The sequence below is a fragment of the Leptodactylus fuscus genome, chromosome 5, assembly GCF_031893055.1.
Source record: "Leptodactylus fuscus isolate aLepFus1 chromosome 5, aLepFus1.hap2, whole genome shotgun sequence".
NCBI classification, from domain to species: domain Eukaryota; kingdom Metazoa; phylum Chordata; class Amphibia; order Anura; family Leptodactylidae; genus Leptodactylus; species Leptodactylus fuscus.
Window position 1 is genome coordinate 147,315,532 of NC_134269.1, and position 16,062 is coordinate 147,331,593.

A 16,062-nucleotide genomic window follows, 5' to 3' on the forward strand; every position below is an offset into this window, starting at 1 on the left:
AGCCCAAAATCCGATGCACTGCACTGGCATCCAGCCATGCACTCTGCTCCGGATTAGGCCCAAGGAATGGGTCTAGTCCGGAGGAGGGTGTGTCTTCAGGCCGAATCGCGAGGCGAAATCGCCTGAAGAATGAGCATGTCGCTTCTTTTTCCTGGGAGCCAGAAGAAATGGCTTCCGGAAAAAACTCCTGTGCGGCTCCTGGAAGAAAACTTCTGAGCGGCTCCCATTTATTTAAATGGGAACCGTGTTTTTGGTCAGGATTTTGAGGCAGATATGGCCTCAAAATCCTGACCAAAAAACTCCGTCTGAACTTACCCTTAAGCTAAGGCCCATCCACACATTGCAGAAAAATACCCCCAGTGGAAATTCTGCGATTTCCAAAACCATCACATATTTGGAAATCGCTGCAATAAAATTATATCTACAGAAACGCTGCAGGTTTCCATATAGAAGCTGAAAGTCCAAGAATATTGAAGCAGAAAATCGCAGATGATTTTTTTTGTGAAAACCAGTACTGGAAAAAAACATAATGCATTTCCGCTGTGGTTTTTCCTGTAGCGCTTTTGGCTGTGGCTTGCTATGTGGGGCCTTACCCTTATATGGTATAAGGGTAAGGCTCGCAAACTGCCATTGATAAAAAATGCAGCATGTTACTGTGCATGCACCCATGCCATTTTTTATCAATGGCAGTTCGCGAGTGCCGGAGGAAGATGGGAACCATTTTAAAGGCTATTCACGAATATGTGGGGCTCTATCAGCATAATTTTGTTGACAGAGCCCCTTTAAGGACACGTTTCCCCATACCTCTTTTTTCCTTTTATTTTCTTCTTTAATTCCTCTAACCTAAAGTTGCCTCCTAGTCTTAATCTGAACTGCATGTCTAGTATTTTGGACAGATTCTTTATACTAGATATGTGTTGTTATTAGTTGTCATTTTTGCTGATTTATTTTTCCTTTTCCTCTAACAATTCCAATAAAAAGTTTAAAACATCAAAAAGACTCTTTCACAAAGACTGCATTGCTAATTGAAAAATAATTAAAGTGAATTTTATTACGCCTGCGAGCTCTACAATCCTGGCTTCTGACAGAAATTTTATGATGCCTTCAATATGCTTTGGCTTTATGTAATTCTTGTATTTTTTTTCACTTACCTTGCTGACATGTTTTGAAAAAGATGGCATTTTGCGGTGTCTGAAGAATCACATTGCCTTCTGAATTCATAACAATTATATTAACCTCAAATGCCGCCACTCCATCTTGATTGCCAAGGCAAGGGAATCCAACCTGAACAACTGAAGAACAATAGCATGAATGCCCAAAGCCACCATATTCTAAATGAACAAGCAAAAGTAATTTATGGAAGCCATATGAGAGAGTAAAAAAGAAAACAAAACGGTAGTGCTCCAGCACTTAAAATTTCCACTCATTGCTCTCCTTCTGTCTCTACCCCCCTTCCCTCATACACTGTAAGCCCCCTACCCCACTGTGCCAGTGGTCATTGTTAGTATGATATCTACCTGTATATTTTGTGTATTGTATGTAACCCCCAAATGTAAAGCACCATGGAATTAATGGTGCTATATAAATAAAAAATAATAATAATTAATAAATAAATAAATAAATAAATAAAGAGGACCTTTCACCATCTCCACCAACTCCAGTTGTTCATTCCACCACAGTTGGATTTTTTTCTCTAGGCCACGGATTGGACTATCAGCAGTTTCAATGGAGCTCCAGAAGAGACTCTGGAGAAGCCGCCAGAGCAGAAGAACTGGGATGCATCGGGAGCATTGGAGACAGGCAAGAATGCAATTTTTTTTAAAAAATTTCACTGCCCCCGACTGTTTTAAAAGTTAAAAAGGTTGTCCAATTTTGGCTGGACAACCCCTTTAACATGACAGAGAAAAAGCATGCTCCAGAACCTTCATGACAAGGGTTTCCATGACCAAGTACATTCAGGCAAGCTCACGTTGCCAAGCGTTGGATAGGGTGGTGTAAAGCATGTCATGGAGTACTGTAAAAAACATGTTCTGTGTAGTGATGAATAAAGCTTCGCTATCTCCCAGTTTTATGGACGCAAGAGTGTAACGAATTCCAGGAGAACGTTACCTGCCTAACTGAATTGTGCCAGCTGTAAGGTGACCGGCTTTAGAGGTCACCTTACCCAAATGGCTGTGAATGACTGGGGATTAGTACTCTTCATTTATAATAAGTGGTTTATAACTGGACAAACACTTTAAACTAAGTTTGTAATTCCCCAGGAAAACCCATTCTTGTGCCGAGTTTCCCAAAGCTCCCCATGCTCTCCTTCATGTCTCCTTACACTATACCCTGGTGGAAACCTCATCCTGTTTATTCAGATATAAATAGCAGATGGATTGTTTTGTGATTACAGAGTATTGGGCCCACACATTAGCTTTACACATGGCACAATGTAATCTGGATTGTGAGCACAGAACACACACTTACCATGCTGCCATCTTCAGACTTAAATGCTAATTGCATGTTATAGTTATTGTTACAATGACAGCACTTATAGGCAAATAGCTAAATTGTATATACAAAGTTATAACCTCATCTAGCATTAGTAATTCTTCACCTAATATATATATATATATATATATATATATATATATATATATACACAGTCCTATGAAAAAGTTTGGGCACCCCTATTAATCTTAATCATTTTTAGTTCTAAATATTTTGGTATTTGCAACAGCCATTTCAGTTTGATATATCTAATAACTGATGGACACAGTAATATTTCAGGATTGAAATGAGGTTTATTGTACTAACAGAAAATGCGCAATATGCATTAAACCAAAATTTGACCGGTGCAAAAGTATGGGCACCTCAACAGAAAAGTGACATTAATATTTAGTACATCCTCCTTTTGCAAAGATAACAGCCTCTAGTCGCTTCCTGTAGCTTTTAATCAGTTCCTGGATCCTGGATAAAGGTATTTTGGACAAACAATTCAAGTTCAGTTAAGTTAGATGGTCGCCGAGCATGGACAGCCCGCTTCAAATCATCCCACAGATGTTCAATGATATTCAGGTCTGGGGACTGGGATGGCCATTCCAGAACATTGTAATTGTTCCTCTGCATGAATGCCTGAGGATTTGGAGCGGTGTTTTGGATCATTGTCTTGCTGAAATATCCATCCCCGGCGTAACTTCAACTTCGTCACTGATTCTTGAACATTATTTTCAAGAATCTGCTGATACTGAGTGGAATCCATGCGACCCTCAACTTTAACAAGATTCCCGATGCCGGCATTGGCCACACAGCCCCAAAGCATGATGGAACCTCCACCAAATTTTACAGTGGGTAGCATGTGTTTTTCTTGGAATGCTGTTTCTTTTTGGACGCCATGCATAACGCCTTTTTTTTATAACCAAACAACTCAATTTTTGTTTCCAAAATGAAGCTGCCTTGTCCAAATGTGCTTTTTCATACCTCAGGCAACTCTATTTGTGGCGTACGTGCAGAAGCGGCTTCTTTCTCATCACTCTCCCATACAGCTTCTATTTGTGCAAAGTGCGCTGTATAGTTGACCGATGCACAATGACACCATCTGCAGCAAGATGATGCTGCAGCTCTTTGGAGGTGGTCTGTGGATTGTCCTTGACTGTTCTCACCATTCTTCTTCTCTGCCTTTCTGATATTTTTCTCGGCCTGCCACTTCTGGGCTTAACAAGAACTGTCCCTGTGGTCTTCCATTTCCTTACTATGTTCCTCACAGTGGAAACTGACAGGTTAAATCTCTGAGACAACTTTTTGTATCCTTCCCCTGAACAACCATGTTGAACAATCTTTGTTTTCAGATCATTTGAGAGTTGTTTTGAGTAGCCCATGATGCCACTCTTCAGAGGAGATTCAAATAGGAGATCAACTTGCAATTGGCCACCTTAAATACCTTTTTTCATGATTGGATAGATCTGGCTATGAAGTTCAAAGCTCACTGAGGTTACAAAACCAATTTTGTGCTTCAGTAAGTCAGTAAAAAGTAGTTAGGGGAATTCAAATCAATAAAATGATAAGGGGGCCCATACTTTTGCACCGGTCAAATTTTGGTTTAATGCATATTGCACATTTTCTGTTAGTACAATAAACCTCATTTCAATCCTGAAATATTACTGTGTCCATCAGTTATTAGATATATCAAACTGAAATGGCTGTTGCAAACACCAAAATATTTAGAACAAAAAATGATTAAGATTAATAGGGGTGCCCAAACTTTTTCATAGGACTGTATATATATGTATATATATGAATAATGTTATATGGAAGATACAGTATTAACAAAAGTAATACAATTATTATATCTGACTTATATGACAACCCCTTCACTAAGACTAACACTAGTGATTATTAACCCCATCACCCCAAAGAGTACTGCACCACACTGCCATGTTACTTCTTCTGGGGAACTTCAAGCAGGCCCCAAACAACCCCCTACTTTGGAAGGTGTACTAAGGACACTTAGTAATATTTTCCACTTTGGTATATACTTTCAAAAGAGTTTTAATATACAAAATGTTTATTTTTATACATTTCATTTTCAAAATACATGTAGCAGTAGTTACAGAGTATGAAAAATATGACTTTAACCCCTTCCTGCAGGCATATTAGATTTTTGTTTTTGACTCCCCATTAGAGATGAGCAAGTAGTATTTGATCAAATACCTCCCCTGCATAGTTATTGGTGTAAAAAAAAGCGCCAGGGACGGTGGGAGGGGAACCGAATTTTTACTGCGTTTACCGCATGGTATTCGACAGAGTACAGTCATGGCCAAAAGTTTTGAGAATGACACAAATCTTCTATTGTCACATGATCTGCTCCCTCTGGTTTTTATGTGTGTTTGTCAGATGTTTTTATCACATACAGAAATAGAATTGCAATCATATTATGAGTAACAAAATCTTATATTGACAGTTAGAATGAGTTAATGCAGCAAGTCAATATTTGCAGTGTTGACCCTCCTTCTTCAGGACCTCTGCAATTCTCCCTGGCATGCTCTCAATCAACTTCTGGACCAAATCCTGACTGATAGCAGTCCATTCTTGCACAATCAATACTTGCATTTTGTCAGAATTTGTAGGTTTTTGTTTGTCCACCCGTCTCTTGATGATTGACCACAAGTTCTCAATGGGATTAAGATTGGGGGAGTTTCCAGGCCATGGACCCAAAATCTCTATGTTTTGTTCCCTGAGCCATTTAGTTATCACCTTTGCTTTATGGCAAGGTGCTCCATCATGCTGGAAAAGGCATTGTTGATCACCAAACTGCTCTTGGATGGTTGGGAGAAGTTGATCTTGGAGGACATTCTGGTACCATTCTTTATTCATAGCTGTGTTTTTAGGCAAGACTGTGAGAGAGCCGATTCCCTTGGCTGAGAAGCAACCCCACACATGAATGGTTTCAGGATGCTTTACAGTTGGCATGAGACAAGACTGGTGGTAGCGCTCACCTCGTCTTCTCCGAATAAGCTGTTTTCCAGATGTCCCAAACAATCGAAAAGGGGACTCATCAGAGAAAATGACTTTACCCCAGACCTCAGCAGTCCACTCCCTGTACCTTTTGTAGAATATCAGTCTGTCCCTGATATTTTTTCTGGAGAGAAGTGGCTTCTTTGCTGCCCTCCTTGAGACCAGGCCTTGCTCCAAGAGTCTCCGCCTCACAGTGTGTGCAGATGCACTCACACCTGCCTGCTGCCATTCCTGAGCAAGCTCTGCACTGCTGGTAGCTCGATCCTGCAGCTGAAACACTTTTAAGAGACAGTCCTGGCGCTTGCTGGTCTTTCTTGGGCACCCTGGAGCCTTTTTGCCAACAATGGAACCTCTCTCCTTGAAGTTCTTGATGTTGCGATAGATTGTTGACTGAGGTGCAATCTTTCTAGCTGTGATACTCTTCCCTGTTAGGCCATTTTTGTGAAGTGCAATGATGACTGCACGTGTTTCTTTAGAGATAACCATGGTTAACAGAAGAGAAACAATGATGCCAAGCACCAGCCTCCTTTTAAAGTGTCCAGTGGTGTCATTCTTACTTAATCATGACAGATTGATCTCCAGCCCTGTCCTCATCAACACCCACACCTGTGTTAATGGAGCAATCACTGAAACGATGTTAGCTGGTCCTTTTAAGGCAGGGCTGCAATGATGTTGAAATGTGTTTTGGGGATAAAGTTAATTTTCTAGGCAAATATTGACTTTGCAAGTAATTGCTGTTAAGCTGATCACTCCTTATAACATTCTGGAGTATATGCTAATTGCCATTAGGAAAACTGAAGCAGTAGACTTTGTAACAATTAATATTTGTATCATTCTCAAAACTTTTGGCCATGACTGTACACCAATAACTATGCAGGGGAAGTATACGATCGAATACTACTCACTCATCTCTACTCCCCATCTATTAAAGGCCATAACTTTTTTTTTTATTTTTCTGTTCACAGAGCTGTATGAGACCTTAATATTTTCAGGACAAAGTACTACATAGTGGTACCTGTTTATATTCTGTATGATGTGCTGGAAGGCTGGAAAAAAAATTGTATTTGCACAACTTTCTTACAGGCTTTGTTTTCATGGCATTCAGTGTGCAGCAAAAATTACATGTCACCTGTATTTTATGCATCAGTATAATTGCGGCAATACCAAATTTAATTTAAGACCCCACATTGCATCCCCTAGAAAAAAAGCGCTGCGAGAACATCAACGCATCACATTTTTTCCCGCAGTGCTTCTCAATGAAAGTCCACACAGATTTCCTCTGTGGACTTTACGCTTCCATTATACCTATAGGGAAACTGCCAGCATTTTTCTAGGCATAATTGACATGATATGATTTCCAAAATCACAACGAAGCTGCCATCTTCCCTAGGGTTCTGGACAACCATCCCCTTCCATTACTTTGTATCCTCCTTGCCACCACATGGACCTCTTTCTATAAGGCCAAAATTGAAGACTGTGTGAACTGGATCAGTACTGGTGAGAAACTCTCTTGATGATCTATACCATGTTGGTGTCCCTTCGTGGGTTAGTCACTTACTGTCATCATTGAACAATGGGAGACAGACTTAAACATGACCTTCTCTGACCTACTTCCCACTTTGTTGTGACAGATTCATCAGTCCACAGAAAATATTTCCACTGCTCCAGAGTCCGTGGCGGTGTAATTCAGTGTCAGCGTACTTTACACCACTCCATTCCCTGTATGACATTGTGCTTGATGATGTACGGCTTACATGCAGATGTTTAGTCACTGAAAGTCCTACCATGAAGCTCCCTGTGCAGTTTTTGTGCTTGTGTTAATATCAGGTGCGGTTTGAAACTCTGCACTTATTGAGTCAACAGGGCACTGGCGACTTTTATGTACTATTTGCTTCTGTACTTGGCTCGCTTTGTAACTTTACATAGTCTGGCACTTCATGGCTGAGTTGCTGTGGTATACATGGACAACTTAACTTAGAGTCACTAACAAGCAGCTGTTATTGCTAAGCCTATGCTATGGTGTATAGCGGGTGGTCTTGAGCTGGAGGGTTTCTCTTCCATGACATCCATAGATCTTTCAGTCAGCTGGTATTTGAAATATAGGGTTCTTTTTTCATGGAGAAAAAAATGCGTAAGAAAAACCATGCTTATATACGTAGCTAGCGGTGGGGGGTAGGGGTAGGTTGTGGTTGCGTACATGCCGTACTTTTAACTAGATTGGAATCTATAGGGTACTGATCTAGTTAAAATGCATCTTGCAAATAGCTTTCTATATTGTAAGCCACATGACACTTTAGGCCTGCAGTTTAAAAGACTCTGAGACAACATGCAAGATATCTGCTTATCGGTACAGGCGGATGCGATGATATGTACTGATATGTATAACCATAGAAATGAAAGAGGTGCGCTTTGTTTTTCTCATTTTTCTATATACAGAGGTAAATAGGGAACCTGGAGGGTTAATTAAAATCAATCATATAGTTCAATAAGTAAATAAATTTGCAGAATCAGAAGCCTGGAGCAGACAGCTATTTTTTGAGCAAACATATTCAGTGCATCCTCCAGTGGAGGCAATAGTGGAGCGTACATGTATCTTTTTATCTGTGTAACTTTTCATTGTTTCCATTAACACGTTATATACTTCAGGTGTCATGGCGTGTGAGCTGAAGCCCTGCCCCCAACTGCCCCATTTTCATAAGACTTGAAAGATATATTTCTCCGAATCTACAAAAATAACATACATAACAGAGGTATGTTGTTTATCACTGATGTGCTATGTAGCGCGGTGGTGACAGTTGAATATACCTGGAGGAAGTGGTACACTGCCTTTAAACTATAGCATAATGCTTACCTGAAGCTTTGTGTGGAACAGTGCCCAGCAATGGTATATTTACTGTAGGATCTGCCATAATTGCTTTATCCAGAGAGCGAAGCGACAGGAACTCATAAAAATATTCTGCCTGGAACAAAAAAAAAAAAAAGTAAGGCAAATAAATCTCTGAGTCTATGTATACATTTGTGAGTATTTTTATATTATTGCATTATACTTCGTTTTGGCGTACAATTTTTTCCAATAGTTATTTCTTTTAAACGTTTTCAGCAGTTCTTATTTGGCAGCATACATGTCTTCACATACATTTCAGACTATTGTGTTCCATACTCAGTGAAATCTGTCAGAGAAGACGTCTAATGGCTAAGACTACGGCCTCCCTCTCTCTCTCTCTCTCTCTCTCTCTCTCTCTGCTCTCCTGAGAGTTCATCATTTAAAATGAGTTCTTATTGATACAAACTCAGCTTAAATTAGACACTATGGCCTGTGAACAGGAGATAGCCTGTAATGACTGTAAAAACCTGCTGTCTTCATTTTCAGTCCAAAATAAGAACAATGCAATAAAATGAAATGCTTACAAAGGTGCCCACAACCTATAAACTCTTCCCAGTGCAGCTATGATTGTTTCAAATTTTGTTACCAGTTGTTTTTACAGCGTTCACCATGTAGTAAAACTGACATTTTCCTCTTATTCGGTGGGTCAACATGATCACAGTGTTACCAAATTTACATAGATTTTGATGTGTTGTAAAACTTTATAAAAGTAGAAAAATGCAAAAGTAGAGCATGCCAAAAATTCTATCTAAGGCTAAGGCCCCATGTGGCATCCCGCAGCAAAAAAAGCCCTGCGGGAAAAATTGTGGCAAAGCATTGTGGTTCTTCCCACGGCACTATTAACAGAAAGTTTGCAGATATTTTAATGCAGGTATTTTAATGCAAACTCGGGATGGGATTCACTAGAATCGTCCACTGTGTGGATGTGTATCATAAATCTTCTTCAATTGTCTCCAGAGCACAAATGTTATAAATTTATGATGCAGCAACTCCCAGCCATCAAAGGAAATCAGAAAGGAGATCAAATTAGTTAAATCAGCCTTAGGGAGGGTTCACACGGTGTAACGTGCCGCGTGATGTGGCACGTCTACGCCGCGTGAGCTTTTGTGGGCCGTTCACGCTCCCATTGATTTCAATGGGAGTGGGGATCGTATGTGCCGCGCTATTTTGCTATTTCGCAAAATCACGGCCGCAAAATAGTGCGGCACATACGATCCCCGCTCACACGGCATGTTACACCGTGTGAACCCTCCCTTAGTGTGTTGGGGGTGACCTTTGGGCCCTGGCTTATGGATCTGGTCGCAGCTGCAATCCCTAAAGTTACTTCAGCATGCAGCTGTGTCCCAAACACTTGAATTGGATACTGCTTCAATATTCATAACCACCACTATAATAGCAATTACTGATGAGAATTGTAGCTCACAACATAATGGGCGACATATTCATTGAGAAAAAAGCTGATCTGTGGCGGCCCCAACAGTCGGAACCCTACAAATCTAAAGTTTATGGCCTATCTTAAGAACAGACCGCCAGTTTTATAAAACTGAATAACACAGTCTTTCCCAAACTTTTTAGTTTTGGGGCACCCCTGGAAAAAAAAAAAATCCTTATAGCACCTCTACTAATTTTTACCAAAAGACAGTAAGCAGCACTTTTGATGTGTTTGTTAGTGAAGTGTTGGAATTTACAGCTGAAGCATTTGAAATAAATTTTATAGAAAACCAAACCAAAAACTGCACCAAAACTGTATGCATTTTATACTGATGCAGTTTTTCACTGCACCACAACTGCACTGTGTAAATGCACCCTAAAATTTACATTGCGCTATACTTCCTATCCAACCACTGCAACCCAGGAAATAGCAAAATAACCTTTTACCATCACCCATTACACAAAGTATATTCACCATCACCATGCTCCCATAGTGTGTCCCACACACACTTTACAGTGCCCCCCGTGGCCTCTACTAACTTCATAATGCTACCCAGTGGCTGCCACACACTGTGGACACACACACACACACACACACACTGTGGACACACACACTTTATAATGCTACCCAGTGGCTGCCACACACTGTGGACACACACACTTTATAATGCTTCCCAGTAGCCTCCCATATACAGTACCTAATCCAAAGTAGTAGAAGATTCACCCTCTATCTTATCTTCGGGTCAGATGGTTGCTCTGTCCCTCCTCCAAGCAGCTTCACTTCTTCTGATTGTCTGCGGTTTCTAAATACTTGTCTATGACTGTCACCGAGAGAGTTAATTCATCAAGATCAGAATGATAATGTATAAATTATAGTTTACCGTATGAACCTTCACTCTATGCTCTGCTAAAAATAGTGCAAGGGTAAAAAAAGGAGGGTGGCAGAAAAATTTGCTAAGGCCAGGGTCCCACATTACATAAACGCTATGGTTTCCCCATAGGTATAATTGATGCAGAAAGTCCACAGAGGAAACCTCTGCAGGCTCTCTGCACAAGGACCGCAGGATAAAACCGCCATGCGTTGTCACCACAGTTTTTCCCACAGTGCTTTTTTGCTGCAGGACGCTACGTGGTGAGTTATAAAGCTGACTCTTTTCAAGCGGTCACACATACTACTTTATAACCTTACATTACAGGATTCCTAGTTCAGGCCTAAATTCCATACTCATGTTACAGAGAATATTTATCAGTACACTGAATATAATGGTGTAATACCTTATGGCTGGGGCTGCAGTTTGCGAAAAACCCTGCTTTTTTTGTTACAGATTTTGTTGTGTTTTTTTTTTACCCAAAGCCAAGTATGGTTTTAAGGGCGGGGGGGTCACATTACCGTTGGTGACCATCAGCAGTGTCCATGGCTACTGTCTGTTACAAGTTTTTAGCAACAGACACTCAGAAAACTTAAAATCTTCATTCTTTTCAATGGGATTTTATCTTGTGTCCGTTTACACCCAAGTCTGTTTTTCCAGAGGACAAAAAAATCCTACATATAGCACTTTTCTGTCCATTAGAAAAAACGGCCGGCAAGTGTCCGTTATTTTTTTAACATTGAAGTCTATGAGCAACGGACAGTAACTGATAGCCATCAGTTACTGTCCATTTATGTCCATTACAATAGGTGTCCGTTTTCTTTTTTGCAAACCAGACACTTCATAATGGATTCCAACAGTAGTGTGAACCCTGCCTAACAGGAATGGAAAATATATAGGAAGCACATATACGTCTCCTTTCTGCTATATTCATACCAGGACTTAGCTCAAAAAACCACTACAAAATCTGCAATAAAAAGGCAGTTTTTCTGCAATGTAGGACCTTAACCTAAAAGTGGTAGTGCTTTACTTAATTATTAAAGAAAAGAAAAGACAACAGGGGTATTTTTTGCCAAGTTCTGCAATTAAAAATTAAAGGGAGTCTATCATTGGCAATAAACATTTTTAACTAAACACATCTTCGCATAGCCTTTAGAAAGGCTATTCCAGGCATACCTTTTATTCATTAATTGGCGCTGGCATTTTTGAATTAGCCCAGTTTTAGCAATATGCAAATTATCCAGCATGGAGCGTCGGAAGCCTTCTAACTGTTCCTTGAGCACCACAGCATCATCAGCCTTCCCCTACTCACTGCCTCCTTTACCCAGAATCCCTCCTCCTCCCAGGGGGCAGTGAGAAGGGGGAAGGCTAATGATGCTGCGATGCTCAAGGAACAGTTAGAAGGCTTCCGATGCTGCGTGCTGGATAATTTGCACATCACTAAAACTGCGTTAATTAAAAATTTCCGGTGCCGATGATAGAATAAAAGGTATCCCTGAAATAACCTTTCTAAAGGCTGTGCAAAGATATGTTTAGTTACAAACGGCTATTGCCAGTGATAGACTCCCTTTAAGTCAAAGCCAAACCATTGGTGCCAATTGCTAGATTCTCACTAGATGTGTAAATAAAAATTTACAATATTTTTACCTTTGCAAGATAAATCAAACCACCTGCTGTGAATTACAATTGACAGCATTACTTGATCTCAATCCATATGCAAAGCCAACATGAATGCAATCTTTTTTATATGAGTTCAAAGGTAACAGGCTGAAAATTCTTGTCTGCTAGTCAGATAATATGCAATCTGCTAACCTCAAAAACACTTTAAGGGTGCATTCAGACTACGTAACGCCGGGCGTGTATGAGAGCCGTACACGCCGGCATTACGGCAGACTGCCGAACACTTCCCATTCACTTCAATGGGAGCGCTCGTAAACGCCGCTGTTACGAGCGCTCCCATTGAAGTGAATGGGAAGTGTTCGGCAGTCTGCCGTAATGCTGGCGTGTACGGCTCTCATACACGCCCGGCGTTACGTAGTCTGAATGCACCCTAAGGCTGCATTCACACGGAGTAAACGCTGGCGTTTTTTGTGTGTTTTTTGCACATAGCGCCGCGTTTACGCCGCGTAGCGTCGCGTTAACGTCGCGTATACGCCGCGTTAACGCCGGGCAACGCCACCGCTAAATAGCGCGGCGTTAACGCGGCGTATACGCGGCGTTAACGCGACGCTACGCGGCGTAAACGCGGCGCTATGTGCAAAAAACACACAAAAAACGCCAGCGTTTACTCCGTGTGAATGCAGCCTAAGGCCGAGGCTCCACGTTGCGAATATGCAGCGTTTTGGATGCTGCTTAAATCAGAGTACCTGTAAAGTGGATATGATTCTGGCTCATCCATTAAACGCATTGTAGAAAAAAAATATGCAGCAGAAATGTTGCGATTTCAAAAAATGCGCATGTAAATCGCAGCATGTCAATAATACCTACGGAAATGCTGACATTTTCTGTATAGATATAATAAAGACAGAAAGTCCAAAAAACATTGAAAGAGTTTTCCTCCTCTGCGGACTTCCTGTCTTTATTATATCTATACTGAAAATGCCAGCGTTTCCGTAGATATAATTGCAGACGCTGCAAGAAAACCCCCCCAAAAACCAAAACCCCACGAAGCTTTTTCACCGAGGTCTTTTCAGCAACATTTTTTGCAGCAATTCGCTGCATGGGTCACGTAATGCATCGCTTTTTTTTTCTGCAGCGTTTTTCATTGTACAGTCATGGCCAAAAGTTTTCAGAATGATACAAATATTAATTTTTACAAAGTCTACTGCCTCAGTTTTCCTAATGGCTATTTGCATATACTCCAGAATGTTATAAAGAGTGATCAGCTTAACAGTAATTACTTGCAAAGTCAATGTTTGCCTAGAAAATGAACTTTATCCCCCAAAACACATTTCAACATCATTGCAGCCCTACCTTAAATGGACCAGCTAACATCGTTTCAGTGATTGCTCCATTAACACAGGTGTGGGTGTTGATGAGGACAGGGCTGGAGATCAATCTGTCATAACTAAGTAAGAATGACACCACTGGACACTTTAAAAGGAGGCTGGTGCTTGGCATCATTGTTTCTCTTCTGTTAACCATGGCTATCTCTAAAGAAACATGTGCAGTCATCATTGCACTGCACAAAAATGGCCTAACAGGGAAGAGTATCGCAGCTAGAAAGATTGCACCTCAGTCAACAATCTATCACATCATCAAGAACTTCAAGGAGAGAGATTCCATTGTTGGCAAAAAGGCTCCAGGGCACCCAAGAAAGACCAGCAAGCCCCAGGACTGTCTCTTAAAAGTGTTTCAGTTGCGGGATCGGGCTACCAGCAGTGCAGAGCTTGCTCAGGAATGGTAGCAGGCAGGTGTGAGTGCATCTGCACGCACTGTGAGGCGGAGACTCTTGGAGCAAGGCCTGGTCTCAAGGAGGGCAGCAAAGAAGCCACTTCTCTCCAGAAAAAACATCAGGGACAGACTGATATTCTGCAAAAGGTACAGGGAGCGGACTGCTGAGGACTGGGGTAAAGTCATTTTCTCTGTTGAATCCCCTTTTTGATTGTTTGGGACATCTGGAAAACAGCTTATTCGGAGAAGACGAGGTGAGCGCTACCACCAGTCTTGTCTCATGCCAACTGTAAAGCATCCCGAAACCATTCAAACCAGCCAAGGGAATCGGCTCTCTCACAGTCTTGCCTAAAAACACAGCCATGAATAAAGAATGGTACCAGAATGTCCTCCAAGATCAACTTCTCCCAACCATCCAAGAGCAGTTTGGCGATCAACAATGCCTTTTCCAGCATGATGGAGCACCTTGCCATAAAGCAAAGGTGATAACTAAATGGCTCAGGGAACAAAACATAGAGATTTTGGGTCCATGGCCTGGAAACTCCCCAGATCTTAATCCCATTGAGAACTTGTGGTCAATCATCAAGAGACGGGTGGACAAACAAAAACCTACAAATTCTGACAAAATGCAAGCATTGATTGTGCAAGAATGGACTGCTATCAGTCAGGATTTGGTCCAGAAGTTGATTGAGAGCATGCCAGGGAGAATTGCAGAGGTCCTGAAGAAAAAGGGTCAACACTGCAAATATTGACTTGCTGCACTAACTCATTCTAACTGTCAATATAAGCTTTTGTTACTCATAATAGGATTGCAATTCTATTTCTGTATGTGATAAAAACATCTGACAAACACACATAAAAACCAGAGGGCAGCAGATCATGTGAAAATATAAGATTTGTGTCATTCTCAAAACTTTTGGCCATGACTGTATTTTCACAGTTTTGATCTGTGCACTTTCTGAAAAACACCAGAGCTTCCTCAGGTATAATTGACACCCTGTGTAAGGATCCAGTTCTGTTTTTACGTTTCACCTGTCTGTGGGCAAGTCTGCCTCGTTGTAAGATGGCCGCTATAGCTTCGGTGGCCATCTTGCCTGCTCTTGAGGCTATATTAATGAATGCACCTGTGTTCCTCCCTGCTTGAGTATCAGTCAGATCTTTGTCTCGTCTGCCTCTAGCTCTCCGCCTCTATTGTGAAGAGTCCTGTGGTTCTCTTGTTCCAGAGTTCTGCCATTTCCTACCATACCTGCATCTAGATACCTGTCTTCCTCCCGGCTGTTGCCCTTCAGCTTATCCCCTCAGCTGCACATGAGCTCCCCCTGATTGATTCAGTCTCTCATCAGGAAAACCTCTAGTGCTACACAACCTGCCTTTTACTACCGGCCGAACGCTACCCAGCCGTGCTGCAACTGACTGTAAGTTCGTCTCTTCTTTGCTGTAACTATTGTCTGTTGTGCATTTCCCCTATCAGCCATAGGTGTCCACAGAGCATCCACACATAGTGTAACAGGATACTCAAGCCCACAAGATGGAGGCCGCTGAGTCTGGGGACTTGGAGACCCGTATTAAGAGAATACAGCAATACACAACTTCTTTGTATACAGAGTTGCAGTCGCTAAAGTCCAAGATAAATTCTCTAGAGTTACAAGCTAACAAAAATGTGCAGGATCTTGGCAAAGCGATGCAGGACTTGCATACACGGACAACCGCGGTTGAGGCTTTGAAGTCAGCTCCCCCCGTAGTACTGAGCCCCCCAAAATTGCCACCATTTAGGTTTGGTGGAGACCGCGACAAGTACCGTGGCTTTGTAAACCAGTGTAAACTCTATTTTGATGCACATATCGGTCAATTTCCAAATGATCGCGCCAAGGTACTCTGCATCATCATGCTTCTGACACACAAGGCTCTAGCATGGGCAAACCCGCTAATTGAGACCGCTGATCCTTGTCTAGATAGTCTGACTCAGTTCCTTGATGGCATGGCCCTGAT

At 41.5% G+C, this 16,062-nt stretch overlaps 1 protein-coding gene across 1 annotated transcript in view; it reads right to left on the bottom strand.

Moving 5' to 3' along the window:
• Positions 1-16,062, bottom strand: part of WIF1 (Wnt inhibitory factor 1) — a 65,737-nt gene that overhangs the window by 23,711 nt on the left and 25,964 nt on the right. The window contains exons 3-4 of the mRNA XM_075274448.1: positions 8,348-8,456; positions 1,152-1,292 (exon numbers count right to left, since the gene is read on the bottom strand). Coding sequence (XP_075130549.1) covers positions 1,152-1,292; positions 8,348-8,456 — 250 coding nt within the window. The remainder of the gene's footprint in view (positions 1-1,151; positions 1,293-8,347; positions 8,457-16,062) is intronic.